Source organism: Poecilia formosa, unplaced genomic scaffold, assembly GCF_000485575.1.
Source record: "Poecilia formosa unplaced genomic scaffold, Poecilia_formosa-5.1.2 Scaffold321, whole genome shotgun sequence".
NCBI lineage: Eukaryota > Metazoa > Chordata > Actinopteri > Cyprinodontiformes > Poeciliidae > Poecilia > Poecilia formosa.
This window is the reverse complement of record NW_006800260.1, coordinates 294,575-312,233: the sequence shown is the minus strand read 5'-3', so window position 1 is coordinate 312,233 and position 17,659 is coordinate 294,575. Positions and strand designations below refer to the sequence as shown.

The window sequence follows — 17,659 nt, the reverse complement described above, 5'->3', positions numbered from 1 at the left end:
TGGTACAACTACAGACATACCAAGGCATGGCAGAACTCCTAAACTGACAAGCTGGTCAAGAAGGGCATTAATCAAAGCAACGGTAAAGACGCCCATAGCAAGGAGGAGCTGAGGTACGCAGCTCACATGAGAGAAACGACGTTGCACTCCAATCTGGCTCTTATTAAGACCTAAGGAGAGAAGAATCCGAATTTACCTTGCTGTGAACCCCTCCAGTCAAGTTAAAGATTCAACGATCTGCCCTGTACGTCTGTCATTGCTTTCTCCAGATTTGGACACAGATAGTTCCGAAGTTATGTGCGTAAGCCAATAAAATGAATAGATTAACAAATAAATAGCAACAGTCACGCAAAAGAAAGGCATAAACAATTTTTAGATTCAAGAAGAAAAGGGACAACATTTTAAACGAACAGTTTCTAAAACTCATTGACTGAAATGTCAACTTACACGAATATGCTAAATGTAAATGTACAAATGATTTTTTTTGCATAAATGTCAGTTGTTACACCTAGTAAATGAAAAATAATGAATACATGCATAGTTAAATCAATAAGCATCAATATAAATGATTAAAACCAAATACTTCTTATCTTAAATGTTTAATGAGAAAATACAAAAACACAAATTAATAATAAAGACTTATGAATTTGTTTGTAATTACTTAAAACAAATATAGTCAATATTAAAATAATAAAACATGACAACAACCAGAAACTGAAAACACAATCATTTTTAAATCAATTGCAGTAGCCAATCAAACGTTAAGAAATACTTAAGCGAAAAACACCAAAAAGTAGTCCTAAGTAGCTTAACAATTATTTATAGCAACAAGAATCAACTAATTTAATAGATTGGTCTGTTTATTTCGCCTCTACACTGCCCTCATGTGGTTACAACATTATAGTTTACTACACTTTGTGACAGAGCATGAGTGAAGTGAGTATGTGTGGGGAGGAGAGGAAGAGATGACAGAGATCCAAAGCCTCAAGCTGGCTTATGTTTGTGTTTCAGCTCCCATGTGAAATACAGTGAAGATGTTCTTCCTGGAGCCCGCTAATGTTCACCCACATCTTGTCTCTGCCCGCAAAGAGACTCATTACGTCAGACTTTATAATGAACTACAAGACTACTAACGCTTTATGGTCGGATATTAAATTAGAAGATGTATATCATCAGCTTAGAAACTGCAGAATCCATCAATATGCCTTGGGACACAAGTACTTCCTGTGAATTTCCAAACGCCTCATTTTATTCTATCAGTGGGAGCCAGAGTCTCTCGATGGAAGAAACCATTTGGACTCATGAAGGTGGCGTTCGCTTTTCAGCTCACTCACTTTTTAAAATACCAGCACGTCTTTCTTTAAGACATTCGAACTAATAGGATTTAAATACGTTATAAGAAACACGGAATTAAAATAAGCGGATAGAACGATGGTTTATAAAATATTTAAAGCACATTTTGAATTCCTACCCTCCTGAAAAAGTTGGTACGTCTTACACCCTGCCGTTAGCCGTTGTTGTACCCTATGCTACTGAACAGATTTACCGCGATACAAACTAGCTTCCCACTGGCCTTAACCGCCAGAAAAGATGCTTCTTCACAGGATTAAAACGATAAAACAAACACCAGGACGTCTGGGAAAACTTTACCTAACTGTGCCCAAACTTTGATAAGACCACCAACCAAATATAGTTTCGAGTCTGATAGCTTTGTTTTATTATCGCCTCACTATTTTTTTTTTTAATTTTTTTTTTGGCACTGGTCGAGGTTTTCTGATTCTTTCTTTTCTTTTCTTATTTTTCCTTTTCATTGGAGGAGTCCAGTCTGATGAATTCGCCGAAAAAAGACGGAGACGATGATGTGCCCGTTAAAGACCCGGTGAAATACGGAGAGCTGGTCATTTTAGGGTAAGTCCTTCTGTAACGTAAGGGTTGAGGGGAAAAAACGCTCCAGCGGCAAATCATATTAAACGCGTGGGAGCCCCATTAACACAGTAATCCGTGATGCGACGTGTTAAATCCGGTTTTACTCACAATATGTCGCTCTTAACATTGTTTTTCGACACCAGCTGTATTGTAGTAACATAGTTAGGCTCATTTATTACACATGCCCGTCGGTTCTGCCAACAGTCTGACAGCTTAATAGTGATATAAAGTAGATTTAGCGAATAAACCGAGCAGCATTTATAAATAATATCCCAGCACTTAATTTAAAAATACAGATTTCAGTGGAAATGATGCAAAATCTGCAGTTGCTGTACTACATTAGAAGGCTACTATGGTGATAGCCGCTTATTCATCAATGGTTGTAGTGGGGGTGAGCAGGCTGAAAATCCCAATGATGTCATCCACTGCTGGATCCGTGACTGCCTAAAAGTAGGTCTGAGGAGCAAACCATTGTCAGACATATGCATGCACCTCACTTATATATATAAATATTCATTTGTTTATTGGGGTTTGGTTATTAAGAATTGATAGAAAATCGTCTCAGTCTGATTCATGCCAGGGATGAAGGCGGAGGAGGTGAAGTAGGAGGATGAGGAGGAGGAGGAGGAGGAGGAGGAGAAAAGCCCCTTTACATCACTAGTGCGCACACATGCATGCAGTGGGCAGGATGTGCTGATGACAGCCACCGACTTCCACAGCAGCTCCAGCCCCTACAGCTGTACGCTGTGTGGAGGTCTGCAGGGACCATAAATGCCACAACACACACACACACACATATATGTACACACACAGATGCACCATCTTAACCAAACACTGCTAATGCAGGCTTCCTGTGTCTGCCAAAGATAAGTGACCTAATGGCCTATCCCTTCCTTCCTTCGGATGAACATAGAGAGGAGGCTGTGGTTGCTCTCATCAGCATACCGATTAGTTGCCCCCGCCGCCTTGTTATCTGTCTGTTTGAACAGAGCTCCCCTTTACATCCTTAAGATCAGGATGGGTAACAAGTGAGAGCCTTTCTCAGTTTGAGCGTGGCTATCTGCATCCCGTAATATAAAACCAGTGGGGGACAAATCAGGCTTTTGCTGACTGATACCGATTTCTAGCGGCCGTTAAGGTTTGACCTGTAAATTCTCGATTACTGTTCAAGAAGTTGCAGGGTAATTCTTTTTACTGAAATACTTACAATAATTAACAAACACCAGTGGTGAGTTTACTCTGTGCTGAACGCAGCTCTGTTAGTCAGTTGCTGGCTTAAAGAATGGTTAATGGTCTTACCTACAAAAGACAATTTAAGTTTTCTGAAAATGTTTCTAGTCACCAAAACATTATATCTCCACCAAGCCCTCTTATGAAGAGGCACTGTTTTAAAACTAACTACTATGAGCATTTGAAATTGCTCAATTTCAGATCCTGTTATCGTTAATTCAGTGATTATAATCTGATTATACCAGGAAAAGAAACATTTATAGAAGAATATAATAGAAGAGCCGGGTTCCCCCAAGAAAACTTGCTAATGCCGGTGGTAGGGGTCGCTAGGCTGGTCATCCCACCGTGTTTTTGAGTTTAAAAAATGGTCAAAATGGACAGAAAATTTGAAAATGTCTCCAAGTAATAATTATGTGTTATTGGAAGAAATTATTAACATCAACAACAAAGTCTTTAAAAAAGCCAAACATAAAAAAAAAAAAACCCAACTAAAATAAATAAATGAACAAATCTTTGCCTGGTGGTGGTGCAACTATAGCCTGGTGGCCCGCCAGGCTGATAATACACTGAGGGAAACTCTGAAAAGTATCAAAGGTTTTATTGTCCCGCGAAAAAGAAATTCAGGTGTAAAGAAATTTCTTAAAGCGTTAAAAACAATATACTATACAATATTACAACAGAAAATATTGTGCGGTTATTATAGGTGTAGCTGCATAATGCTTTTACTAAATCAATCCTAGAATATGTTTTTGGTAGGACTTGTTAGAGGCCATTGGTCACACAGCAGCCCCTTTAAAAGTCAGATGAAATGTGTTTAAATTGGCCTTTCTTTCTTCTGCTCCCTGTCTGATGTCATTACTCCCAGGCCTGTTTTGTGCATGTGTGCTTTTACATGGATATGGTCAGCCGCTGACGCTCACATGCCCTCTGCGGTTGATGTCTGCCTCACTGCGGTCCGTGTGCTCTGTGCAGCCTCGTCCTGCCAACACTCGTTGTCTTTACTGGTCTCCGTACGATGCGCCACGTCCAGCAGAGTTCGCCCACACTCGTCAGCATTTCAAACGTCTGCCTCCGCGCGCGTTCCCGTCCACGACCCCGTGGTGCCTTCCGACCCGGTCCCCTCGCTCCCGGCCCTCCAGCGTTCTGCTGAGTATCAAACTTTGACGGAAGCAGGCTCCCGGTCTGCGGTGGCTTGCCCTTAACAAAAATAAACCCCGTGTTGAGGGGCAGAAGGAGTGAATATTTCATACGGCGTTTGCACATGCGTGTTGCGTGCGCACACAACTGCGTGTTGTGTGCGCACACAACTGGTCCACAGTTGCACCGTGAGGATCTGGATCTTCCTGTCTGGTGGCGTTTGCGATTTATGCTTCTGGTTCTGATTTTTTTCAAATTGGATTCTGGCTGCTTTTATGCCGTTTCTGTCTTATGTACTCCATTTTCTCTTCTCCATTTTCTCTAGATATGTTCTCTTAACAATCTCTGATATACACATCTGCATCTTGTTACTCAGGCCCCATATAACTTTGTCCTTATATGTCCTGTTTCGTCCTGACCCAGATTAGTTTGATTTGACTGGGCTGGACACATTAACTTTGAGTCATGCTCCTTAATTTAAACAATGCTGCACTACTGGTGACTTGTTCAAAATGTCGTCTTGGTAAATTTACTTTGATCGGTCTGGTTAAAATTCATTCAGTTTGTAAAAGAGAAATAAGATAGATTTAAGAAAGTTTTGCTTGTATTACACTGATATGAGGAAATGTGTTTCTGATTAGGTGGAGTTGTTTTTAATTCGTTGCCATACGATGAAATTATACTGTCACTAGAGCTTTAACTGCTTCAGCACTCATTGCTTCCTTACAGTGCAAAAATATTCTCCTCATTTGAGCTTTTTCATATTTTTCCCAAAAAACCAACAAAACAAACCAAAACAACTTCTACATATTGTTTTGGAATTTTATGTGATAAACCAACCCAAAAACTGTGGTTAGGTATTCAGTAAAAAAAAAGAAAGTGACACTTGAATTTCCAAATTCATTACACATACAAGCACATAGTTTGGTATCCCTTTGTATTCGACCCCCTGATTCAACATTTTGTTTTTTATCTTCTAGTTGTAATTTGCCAGTTTATGCATCAAAAGGCTGAAATTGTTTTCACATTATTCCTTAAAGTTAGATGGAAGGAAAACCATCTGTATACAGCGATTTCAAAAACATTTCCACAGACTGTAAGTTTTTTTTTTTTTCTTTTTTCTTTTCTTTAACTAGGTCATTCTAACACACAGGAATATGCTCTGACCTAAACCATTTCATTAAAACTCTGGTTGTAGGGTTAGTGTTGTTTTCCACATAGACAGTGAGCCTCTTTTGGACTCTCAAGTCCCTCGTAAACTCTGCTTTTTGTTGGTCTATCCAATAAAGTACTGAAAATTGCAAAGAGCGTGAATACTTTCCCAAGGCTGGTATCTGTGGGCCAATATGGGCAGTTGATGACTCTTTTGACAGTCTTCTGGTGTGCTGGGTTCCCCCCGCCCCGAGTGGTTTCGATAATGACCACATTCTGCTGATTAGCGAAAATAGCATAGCGCCTTCTGTGTGAACCCAAACCGTGAAAATGATGTTTTACGCAGCTTAAAAAAACTGCGGGATCCGCTCTAGATTCGTCTGTACCAGCGCTCCATCAGAGTTTAACATCTCACCAGGCATTTTTATATTCAGACAAATGTACTTTTATTCTGAAATATAACTCCAATACCGAGAATATAATACAAATTTTTTTTAGACAGTTGTAGTCAGACAGAAGTAACAGAGTTAAAGTTTCAGTTTAAAGCACATCTTGATGATTGTATTGGCTTCAGACGGCTGTTCCAGCTGAACGACTCATTGCAACAGCTATCTGTTTGTCTCATTTAATTAATTTCAAGGGAATAAAAAAAAAAAAAACATCTCCAAAGATCTGTGTGCCTACTCAAAGTTGGCAGGATCACATAGAAAGATGCAGTAAAATAAAAAAAACAAAAACAAAACTTGTTTAAATTACAAATATGTTTGAATCTACGCTGTAACAGGTCAGTGAACTGACCAGGTTGTATGTTTGGCCTCTCTTGTGTCCTTTAACTCTGCAGATTGCCTAAAAGAACAGCGATTTATTGCAGTGTTCTGGTTTCCCTGTCCGTCTCCAGGTACAATGGCTCTCTGCCGAGCGGAGACCGCGGGCGCAGAAAGAGCCGCTTCGCTCTTTACCGGAGAGCCAAGGCCAACGGCGTCAAACCCAGCGCCGTGCACATCCTCAACACGCCGCAGGACAGCAAGGTATGCGTGTGTGCACGCTAAAACGGCTTGTAAGTTTCCTGCCTTTGATCGTCTGTTGACCTTTGTTTGCCTGTCAGAGGCAGGATGTGAACTTGTGAAAAACGGCGTTTTTGTGCTCTTTCTCTTATGCCTTCCTACTTGGGTTTCTTGGGAACATACATGATAAAAGATTTACCATTATCTGGTCAAATTACAGTAGATTTCTTTTTTTTTTTTTACCAAACTGAAACTGTTAATTTTGTTTTCAGTGGTAAAAATAAAAGTTGTAGCGTACTTATGCTGCTTGTTGCTGCTTTCGTGTTGCAGGCCGTCCACAGCAGAGGGCAGCACAGCATCTCTTTCACACTGTCCCGTAACCAGACTGTGGTGGTGGAGTATTGCCATGACAACAGCACAGACATGTTCCAGGTAAAACACACAAAATAATCTTTTAAGACACGGTCGTGTTTCTTTTTTAAAACATCCTCTTCCTGATGCCTACCGCAAACGCTCTTATGTAACATCACAGATGCAACACGAAACTAGGCAGATTATTTCAGTTCAACGTTGTGACGATTAAGTGTTAAAAATAATTTTCAAAGAAAATCTATTTTTGTCTAAGGCTGTTTTTTTTTCTTTTTTGCCTTATTTCCTGTAAATGATGAACTGGATTGCCATTTCCTTTTTAAGAATTAAAGACATAAACAATCATGGTTCAGATTCTCAGTAAACTTCAGAGACCTAGGCAGAAACTACAAAAGATTATTTATTAACCGATTCGGCAGTCCTGTCACCCACTTTTAACAGTAAGATCAATAGTAATAAATTGTAGGTGTGGTTTATTTTAACACTATAATGAAACAGGAGCGAATTTTGTTTCTCCTGCAGATCGGACGGTCCACAGAAAGTCCCATCGACTTTGTGGTGACCGACACCTCCGGAGGGGGGACAGAAGGAGAAGACCCCTCCATTGCTCCCAGCACCATCTCCCGATTTGCCTGCAGAGTGGTGTGCGAGCGCAACCCGCCATACACCGCACGCATTTACGCGGCAGGCTTTGACTCGTCTAAAAATATCTTTTTAGGGGTGAGTGTGATAACAGTTCGGCACAAAGGCGCTTTCTGTTCGGAAATGCTGAAGCGGCGCTCTCATCACTAGGAGAAAGCGACCAAGTGGAAAAATCCTGACGGCCACATGGACGGCCTCACCACCAACGGGGTGTTGGTGATGCATCCGGAAGGTTTCCCCCAGGAGCCCAGGCAGGGTCTGTGGAGGGAGATTTCTGTGTGCGGAGACGTCTATGCCCTCAGAGAAACCCGCTCCGGGCCCACTCGGGGCAAACTGGTGAGTCACCTCAGCGACGGTTTTGCTCCGTCGATCCGGTTTGGGTTGAACTGTAGGCATATCCCTGTCTGTATGTAGGCAGAAGGGGAGAGCAGCGCACTGCGGGACGGCTCGCTGGTGGATCTTTGCGGCGCCACTCTGCTGTGGCGCACCGGGGAGGGCCTGATGCGCGCTCCCACCCTGCGTCACCTGGAGGCCCTTCGTCAAGAACTGAACGCGTCCCGACCGCAGTGTCCTGTGGGCCTCAGCACGCTGGCCTTCCCAAGCTTACCACGCAGCCACAGGTGAGACTACTGTCACTTGATTTAGTGTTAAGAACTTTTATCAGGAGTTTATTATTGGATTTTCTGTTTGCAAAAGGCGACAGTATAAATTATTAACAGGGTGTCCGCACATCCTTAAAAAGTCTTAAATGTACGTATCTGAAATCAAGGTTTTAAAATGTCTTAAATTCATTTATTTTTTCCCATTTGGCCTTAAATATATTAATCACAGGTCTTAAATTTTTGTTGTGGCAGCACTATTTAATCTCACAAATACTATGTAGTTTGTGTTTTTTTCTTGCCTGACTTTTTCTGTCAGGCAAAAGTTTGAGTGACTCGAGGTGGCAGAGGCCGCAGGTAACTAGGAGCTAATACACCTTTGTTAGCTAGCTTACTTTTTGCATTTATCATGGGCAAGAGTAAGTTTTTACAAAATAAATATAAATATATATGCATATTGTACTTTTACCATGATACAGGTCTTAAATTTTGTCGTGGTAAGACTATTTAATCTCGCATATGTTATGTAGTTGTTTTTTTTCTTTTCTCACGTGATTTTAATATTTGGCAAAAGTTTGAGTCGCACCCAGACATATTCAGTGAGTTGGGTGGATCGAGGCGGTTGCCGCTACAGGTAGCTTGATGCGTTTATCATGGGTGCAAGGAAATTTTTGCAAAATGATATATATTATATATATGTATTTAGTACATTTATAGCGATACAGGTCTTAATTTTCACTCATAACAGTGTTGTAAGGTCTTTAAAAGCCTTAAATTTGAGTTGATGAAACCTGCAGAGACCCTGATTAACACTTGCCAGTACTGCAATGTCACAAACATACAAGGAATTGCGTGACGTTAGTCGAGTTGATTTGTTGCCGCAGCCTTGAAGAGCGTCAGCCCTGGGTCTACCTCACCTGCGGCCACGTCCACGGACGCCACGACTGGGGCCAGAGGTCTCAGAGGGTGGAGGACCCCGGGGAGGGTGAGGGCTCCACCAAGCGCCGAGAATGCCCCTTGTGCAGAAGCGTGGGCCCCTACGTGCCGCTGTGGCTAGGCTCTGAGCCTGCTGTGTACGTGGATGCCGGAGCGCCCACTCACGCCTTCGTACCGTGCGGCCACGTCTGCTCGGAGAGGACAGCCAAATACTGGGCCGAGACCCCTCTGCCCCACGGGACACACGCATTCAGGCCCGTCTGCCCCTTCTGCTCCGCCGCCCTCGGTACCCCCGGCTGGATACGGCTCATCTTCCAGGGCCCCATCGACTAGCCGCGCCCTCAGTAACCACCATCCCAACCGCAGGAAGCTACTTGAGCCTCGTTCTCATGGCAAACGTCAATGAGCGATGAATCACTTCAGTGTCGAGCACGGCTGTCACGGCAGCACGTGCGTTCTGAGTGTTCGACCGCGCTCTCCAACGTTGTGTTACAGAATGCAGCTCAATCCGTCCCCTTGTTTATCCTTCAGAGCTTCAAGATCGGGAGGACCTGACAGACTAATCAGTGCTAACAGGTAGATAGTGATTCGTCTAATCTAACAAAAACAGAGTGAGCTAATTTTCGTTACGTAGAACGTAAAGAGAATCTCTGGTGATGCTGCTTGACCTTTTAAAAGTTCCTCACTATAAGATGACTCAGCCCCGTTGTACTGTAACTACACACTATCAGGTTCAAACATCCTTTTTAATTCTCTTCAGTGTGAAATCTTAAGTAGCTTTTTTGCACATGCAAAACGAATGGCCTTGACTGTCTCTTTTCCAGCATTAATTGCAGCTGCGTTCATTCAGTCCACTAGCATAAGTCGCCACATTCTGAAGATCCTTTTAATAGAAATGGTCTCAGCTTCACTGTGACCGTCACTTTTACTGCCTTCAATTACTTTCGTCATCTTCCCCAGTTTTTCATGTCAGCGCCTGAAACAGGAAGGCTTTACCCCCTTAACTACACTGAAACATGAACGTTCCAACTGATCCATTTAATTGTGCACGTTGTTCTCCTTTGTCTTCACCAATACTTTTAGTGTTAAATCTATGCACAGATACTCCTGTAAACGAAACCCCTTGGTGACCTCTTAAGCGGCAGAGTGAGCATTACGTTCGGCGCCTTTCAAAAGTATTCACACACGTTAAACTTTTTCACATTGTCATTTAAACAAATAAATAAATTTAAAAAAAGGATTTTATGGGACAGACCAGCACAAAGTAAAGAATAATTGGGGAGTGGAAGAAAAAATATGAATGGTTCTGGTTAATTAATTTATTTTTTGCAAACCAGAATTTGAAAAGTGTGGTGTGCTTTTGTAGTTACTCCAGTAACCCCATATCTAAAGTCCAGTCCCACCAAGTGCCTCCAGAAGTCACCTAATCGATAAGAAGAGTTTAGATGAGAGAGTGTGTCGACTGCATATTTGTGTACACCACAAATCTGGCCTTTGTGGAAGAATGTTGAGAAGAAAGGTTGGTTTGCGTTCATGTCAGAGTTGATGGAAGATGGTTGGAGCTAAAAACAGGTCAATTGTGGTGCAAAAAATATCAGGCACAGTAGGGCAAGTACCTTCAACACGCAGTGAGAGAGCCATTGGAATGGTTTAGATCAGAGAATATGCATGTGTCTGAATGTCAAATTAGGCCTCAATCTTTGGCATTACTTAAAAATATATGATCAGAAAACCTTCCAGTTTTAGGAAGTTGAATGTGGAAAATGTAAGTGTAGAAGGGCTGCAGCTTTAAGTGGAGCAAATGGTTCTACATAGTATTCACACTCAGAGGGGTTAAATACAAATTCCTACCACTTATTTATTTTTTTATTTTTTTAAAGAAGTTTGGAAAAAAAACTACTTTGTGTAAAACCCCAACGAAGTGCAATGAAGCTCACGGTTGTAACCGGTTGTGAAAAAGTTGAAAGTGTATTAATACATTTGCGAGAAGCTGTACCGTAACCTCAATTATGAAGCAGAATGAGGATAAACAAAGGCAGGGAATTAAAACTGGGTTCACCTCACTTCACAACTCTCCAAAGCAATAATAGCACTTGCATAGATAAGCTACGTGCTTTTTCTTCGTCGAGCCAGGCGTTCGTTCGGTTGTACCTGGAAGCTCGAAGGGGGGAGGGAAGGGTTTTCCAGGTTCAGAGGTCAGCCAGAGGTGCGTTCAGTTCACCAGATTCTGCGACGCGTCCTCGCCATCTTAAAGGAAGTCAACGGATTCTGAACTGCTTCGGTTCTGAACGCACCTCGGGTCGCTGAACTTCTTCTAACAGGGTCCGTGTTGGTGTGACGGATGATTTGTTCTTGTATGACCTCAAAAAGAAAAGAACTTTTGTTTCAAAGGGGAAAAAAAACAAACTATTTTGTTAAGAAAAGGGGGAGGGCTTTATTTTGGGGGAAGCGGGAGGAATTCTTTTAGATGTTCAATGTTCAAAACAAACACAAAAAAAAATCTAATAACTATTTTTCTATTCGCAGTGAGTCTAGTTAATTATTCCTCTATGGCACAGGTGTCAAATTCCAGTCCTCGAGGGCCGCTGCCCTGCAACTTTTAGATGTGCCTCTGCTGCACCACACCTGAATAGAATAATTAGGTCATTAGCAGGACTCTGGTGAACTGATCTACACAAGGAGGAGGTAATTAAGCCATTTCATTCCAGTGTTTTGTACCTGTGGTACATCTAAAAACTGCAGGACAGCGGCCCTCGAGGAGTGGAGTTTGACACCCCTGCTCTATGGTGTGAGCAAGTTGTGCCCAGCTGTAACTGTGCGGTAGATCAGAAGAGCCCGTGAATGAGAAGACATTACCAACACTGTGTCCACTTCCACACTGCTACCATGAAACATTGCCCAGACAATGAATGTAGCCAAATACTCGGGCTATGTTTAGCCTTCGCTGGTGCTCATACTGAATGGTCTATATTGTGATACTATTTTTGTAACTGAATATTATGGTGTAGCTTGGTGAACTAGCTTGAAAAGGTGTGGTGGCTCCAATACATAGCCACAAGTGTGGAAGACACGAAGAAGTCAGTTATACACGCTCACATGGGAAGCCGCGTCCAGCTCGCATGCGCTGGACAGTATTTACGCTACATGGGCACTTATTCAGAAACTTTGCACGGTGGTTTGCGAATTCGTCACTCACGCTGAGCGAGTATGTCACAATTAAGGTTGTCTTCCGAGTCCTTGAGTTAAACCGCTTTTTTTTTTTTTTCTCAAAGTTTTGTGCTGTTGTTTCGAGGGGAAAATAAAGAAAACGAGTCTTAAAAAAAACAGGGATGCACGGATATGAAAATTTGGGCCAGTAACGATATCCGATATTAATATCGCTGTAACCAATATTTACAGATGTTATTTATTATTTCATTGCCCTGTTGACACCGTAAACAAAATGACCACCCTTTCAGTTAAAATACCCACAATCCTGCACTGCATCACTATGAATGTCACATGACCAACTGTCTCCTCTCCTCTTACCAAAACAAACGTAACAAGATGGGGGGAAAAAATCCTCCTAGTTTTATTTATCGCACCAATATGTTATAAAATTACTAATATCAGCAAGTATCGATGTTAGTGCTGATATATCGTGCATCCCTAAAAAAAAAAAAAGAAAAGAAAAACGTAATACTTGATATAACTTCATAAATGACACCTCTTGTACTGCTATGCTAGCATTTTCCAATAATTCTTCTGCAGGATGTTGACTGACTTGGCACATGTTTACATCCAGCCATTAAAAAAACGCGTCCTGAAATACTTCAAAACGTACAGTTTTTCGAATGTGATGGGTTTTTTTTGTTTTGTTTTTTGATAAAAAATTTTTTTACCCATTTGAAGCCTGAATGCCGGATTTATTGTGTGCTGGAGAAGTGATGTGGTGACAATAACAGTAGCTCAGGATTAGCAATCTCAGAGTCACAGCTGGCAGAGCAACCCCAGTGAAACATGGAGAGAGCAGAAAGCTTGTGAAAATATTCTTCTGTTTGAGGTAAAGAAGGCTTGATGACCAGTGGTGTCCAGCTCATGATGCATAAATCAAACAAGGCATCAAGCTTTGGAATTACTTTGTAATCCATACCACGTTTGTCAACACACTTAAAAGAAAATAGAAAACAACTGATCCAAAAATGTTACCTTCTTTTTTCTTTACATTTCTGGTTAAAGATTTACAAAAATCAAACCGCTTGGATTATTTCATTAAAAATATTGCATGTTTAAAATATAAGCAGGTAGAAATTAAAAATGGCCTGTGAGTCCTTTCAACTTGAACATTTTAGCCTGTGCGGCATAAAGTTTGGACACCCCTGATCCAAGTTGATTTTGTGCTGCAGTGCCAGCTGAAATTCATATTATATTGATAAAAACTCCTTCCATATGCATACACCACACTGGTCGTGATCGCCAAAGACGAGCCTTTCAGCAGCACCATATTTAGTTGTTGGCATCTCTGGTAAAACCGCGTGTAAATCCTTAAATTGTGTGGTTGGTTGGTTTTTCCCTGTTTTGAAGAGCGGCTTACAGAAACGTGCCTCTGTGTCGCAGCCAGTTTATACCCCAGAGAATCATAAATTACTAATTAAAATGTTCCTGATCAACTTATAAAGTCTAAATGACAAAACTGCTTCAGTTTACAGGAATCCTTAGAAATTTAATAAATGTGTCACCAAAAAAAATAAATACTTATATGTATATTTTTTTGTAAAATGAATGGTTTCATTCTTTTTGAAGCTGTCCAAAAGTCAGAACTTTGGTGGGTTTATTTTCAGGCTCTCTACGCATCTACTTCAATAAGCGTGTCAATAGGTGTGAACGGGTGCTGTTGTTTAAAAAAAAAAGGAGAAAAACCGACTCCAACAGGCAAGTATCAGCTGGCGGTTATGAATCGTGTCAACCTCAGTGAATTGTGCTCGAGATCTCTGCCTGTAATTGGCATGTGGATGGATGAACTGTTGCAGCACCCTCATTTTGCTTCTTTTTTTATTTTTGCTCCTTTATCTCTTCTGTAATATTTGCTTACGTTTAGTCTTCATTGATTTGTAGGTGTTCGTGTGTTGTTTTCTTTATTTCGTTTAGGCCTTAGTTATTGAGCAAACCTCTCACAGTATTTTAGCACAGCATTAATTTACTCAGTACCACCAGTGATATCATAAGCTCTTCACAAATGTGGTTTTTTTTTTTTTTAATACATGTGTGTTCATTGACCCTTATTCCAGATGGCGAAACCTCAAACTCCTCAACTTATAAGCTCTCCTTAATGTAGGTGAGTGAGTAGCTGACGTGTCTAATACAGCGAAAAACCTCACAAATAACAATGCATTCCTTTGACTATAACTTATGTACAGCTATTTTGTATTATTTTATATCATGTCCTTCTGTAACTGTCCGGTGCACAGACAATCGCTATACACATGTCAATAAACCAGATTAAAAAGAAAACTGTTTCTTTCTTATTATTTTTCACTTCATGAGGTAAACGTGTTTCCAGCAGAGGGCGCCCTCTCCCAGCGCTGAGGCTTAGGCATGCTCGTCTGCGAGGGTTGCTTTGGATTGCATCACCACTTTAACACACTCATCTGCTTTAATGAGCAGTTTTGGCAGTCAAATACGGTACATCGGCATGGAAATATGATAAGAAGCTGAAAATTACAGAACGCCCGATTCTCAAAAAGCTATTGAAGAGACGGCAAAGAATCCAAGAAGTAAAAGACTCGCTGCGAGTCGTTTCTTTCAGAAGTTTGTTGAGAAATTACGTGACTTTTTGAAGCCTGAGGAGGAGTCTTTTCTTTCAGAGAGGAGTGCGTCATGGTGTCTCAGTGATGCATTTAAAGTATTTTAGAGCCATCTCAAGCTATGTGTAGGAGAAACTATCTTAAATTTAATTTTTTTTAACTACGTGAAGCTGCTGTGTGGATTGGATTTACTGCTAAGATCTGGATCAAGCATCACATTTCCCCCGAGACATTGCTTTCTACTAGAACATAAAAAGACAGAAATCGTTTTAATTTTTATAAGGAAGGGACTTTGGTCAAAACCTGAAGAAGAAGAATTATAAACCTGCTTGCCAAGCATTTTTGTAAAAAAAAATAAATAAATAAAAAAATCAACAAAACAATTTTTATATGCAGTAGCAATCAATAGAAATAAATCTCATGATCAGTTTTTATATTTTTCTTACCCTTTCAGCTTTTTTTTGGTTTATAGTCAAATTCCACCTTCAAATGTCTTTAACTTGTAAAGCTTGAGTCATATTTCAGAAAAGTCAATTTCAAAAACATTTGCCAACAAGAAACCCGAATGCTTCAGAAATCATGTAGGAAGTGGTCTAAAGTTGTTCATCAGTAACGACCGGTCAGCTTAAACATCAGTCAGTGTTTAAGCTGATCAGTTTTGCACACTTTGTGATGTGATTGACCTGAAGTCACCCAAAGTATAATTTCTTTTTTAAGTATGCATTTTTGGGAGGCCCTGTAATGGGAGATGATGCTTCATTACTCATTTGCGTTTTTATCGTCAGAAAACATTTGTTGCAGAAAAAATACATTAAAAGCCCAGGCACTACTAATCGTCTTGTAAATAAATATGTCAAAAATGTTAAAATCACATCAAACAAAAATATTCTGTTAATGTCTTACTGAGTCTGAATAGTGTGGATTAAATCCAGCCTGAACCTTTTTGATTCTCTAATTTTTAAGACCCAGTAGATCCCCTTGGATGAAAGAAGTCATACAACCAGTCAAAACAGAATTCACAACTTGCCAATTCTAATAATCAAATGTTTCTGGTACAAAAAACCCAAACTATTGTGTGGCCTTCGGGTTTGAGCAACTTCATATTTCTTTTAATAAGACAATTAAAGATCAAATATAAATTTCTTGAAAGATTTACGTAGTATTTATTGAGCGACATCAATAACAGTATTTAAATCCTTTTTTTGAAGCTATTATCAGTAGTTTTTCTTTTCTGTTTACATTATCTTAAAGTGCACAACCCATGTGAGGGCCATTACAGACTGCTTATTGTATCGTGTTGCGCGTTTGGTGGAGGTAGTGTATAACAGCTGACGTCTCAGTGGATGGATTCTTCGGTTTTGATCCAGCTAATTATTCTGAATCCCTCACTGGGAGCAATGGAAACTCGAAGGTTTCTGTTCTGGGGACTGTTGTGTGTCTTGTGTGTGTGTTAATCAAAGGCCCTAAAATCTGAACCCTCAGCGGACTCTATTCTGTTACACAGGTAGCAAGGGAGGGCGTTTCTGCAATTGTTTCATCTATTCCCCCATTACCTCCATACACTGGGAAACTTTAATTAAGCTGGGGCCGGAGACGATTAATTAACTTTAAGACTTTCATGTCCTTTTTTTTTTTTTTTTTTTTTGCTTCTACATATTTCACTGAGCCACTGGAAGAAATTAGCTGCGTAATTTCCAAATCCAATTAATGCCAATATTAATGCACCGCAATCTGCTTTCCTGTGTTCTCTTGTCTTAGGAAGCTATTCTCTTTTGTGGCTCCACTGTTAAAGGATACCAGACCAAGTAAGCTGAGTCGGATGTATTAAACAAGGGTTAGGTTGTAATAAGTTTGATTATTTTAAGGAGTTTATTATGCTGTGTTATCCTGTTAGGGTGATGATGATGTTGTGGCTCCGGAGTGGTAATCCAGACGGTCTCGTAGCTCGACAAATGGAGCTTCCCCCTGTGGATTCTGTCATCCCACATCATCATTTTAGTTGGACAGGCCCAGCATGGATGTAGGTGGATGAGATTATTACAGACAAGGTAATCTGTTTAGCACCTGTCACACACGGCTCATCCGCTGTCATGGAGATACCTGTTCACTGAGACAGTTGTGGGAACCTAAACCTGACCCATCATCTGTCTGTTTGCTTTATTGCTTTAACATCTTAGACTTTATATAAGGAAACGTATATAAAGGTTTTAGGATTCCAACAACGTACAATTGTACCTCCATTTGCAGGTACAGTTGGAGGTACAATCTCCAATTAGCAATTTCTCTTAGCATTTTTTTCAAGTTTTACTTTGTTAGAAGTTGACAAACATACACAATACATGAATGTGCAGTGGGGAAAATAAGTATTTGATAGACTACCAATTTCTTAAGTTTCAGCACTAATTTTTATTCTAGGCACACCTTAACTATGAGACAGAAACTAAAAAAAGTAATCCTAAAAACTTACATTGTACGAATTTTAAATCATACGATGTTGGACCGAAGAGTTGGGTCGGACTCTTCGGTTCAGGACTCAACTGGTTCAAGTCTTACATAAAGAAAAGGGATTTCTTTGTTTCAATAGGTAACTTCTCATTGAAGTGGACCTGTCTTACTCAATTCATGCTCCCACTAGCTCAGGTTATAACAGGAAAAAAGATTAGCTACCATAACTACGCTGATGATGCACAGCTCTATATTACGATGTCACCAGGTGACTCAGAACCCATCCAATCAGTGAACAGATAAATGTGTGGATGTGCCAAAACTTTCTCCAGCTGAACAGAAACAAAACTGAAGTTATTATCTTTGGACCCAAAGAGGAACAATCTGGAGTCAATGCACAGCTTCTGTTATTACAACTAAAACATAGCAATCAGGC

At 40.5% G+C, this 17,659-nt stretch overlaps 1 protein-coding gene and 1 long non-coding RNA gene across 4 annotated transcripts; both read left to right on the top strand.

Annotated features, from left to right (window-relative positions):
- The first annotated feature begins 748 nt into the window (after positions 1–748).
- On the top strand, positions 749–16,919 carry LOC103152669 (E3 ubiquitin-protein ligase pellino homolog 2). 3 transcript variants are annotated; one of them, XM_016661300.1, is made up of 8 exons: positions 749–1,908; positions 6,344–6,473; positions 6,780–6,881; positions 7,341–7,538; positions 7,611–7,796; positions 7,875–8,080; positions 16,537–16,583; positions 16,673–16,919. In XM_016661300.1, exons 1-8 carry the CDS (start codon positions 1,829–1,831, stop codon positions 16,675–16,677), a joined length of 954 nt encoding a protein of 317 aa, XP_016516786.1. In that variant the 5' UTR covers positions 749–1,828; the 3' UTR covers positions 16,678–16,919. The 3 variants fall into 3 exon arrangements, with proteins under 3 accessions (XP_016516786.1, XP_007573297.1, XP_016516785.1); XM_007573235.2 differs by lacking the exons at positions 16,537–16,583; positions 16,673–16,919 and adding an exon at positions 8,944–10,215 and having other exon boundaries at positions 752–1,908; XM_016661299.1 differs by lacking the exons at positions 749–1,908; positions 16,537–16,583; positions 16,673–16,919 and adding an exon at positions 8,944–10,215 and having other exon boundaries at positions 6,417–6,502.
- On the top strand, positions 13,220–14,486 carry LOC107833081 (uncharacterized). Its single transcript, XR_001658789.1, has 2 exons — positions 13,220–13,862; positions 13,907–14,486. It is a non-coding gene; the product is annotated as an uncharacterized LOC107833081 (long non-coding RNA).
- Positions 16,920–17,659: the final 740 nt, after the last annotated feature.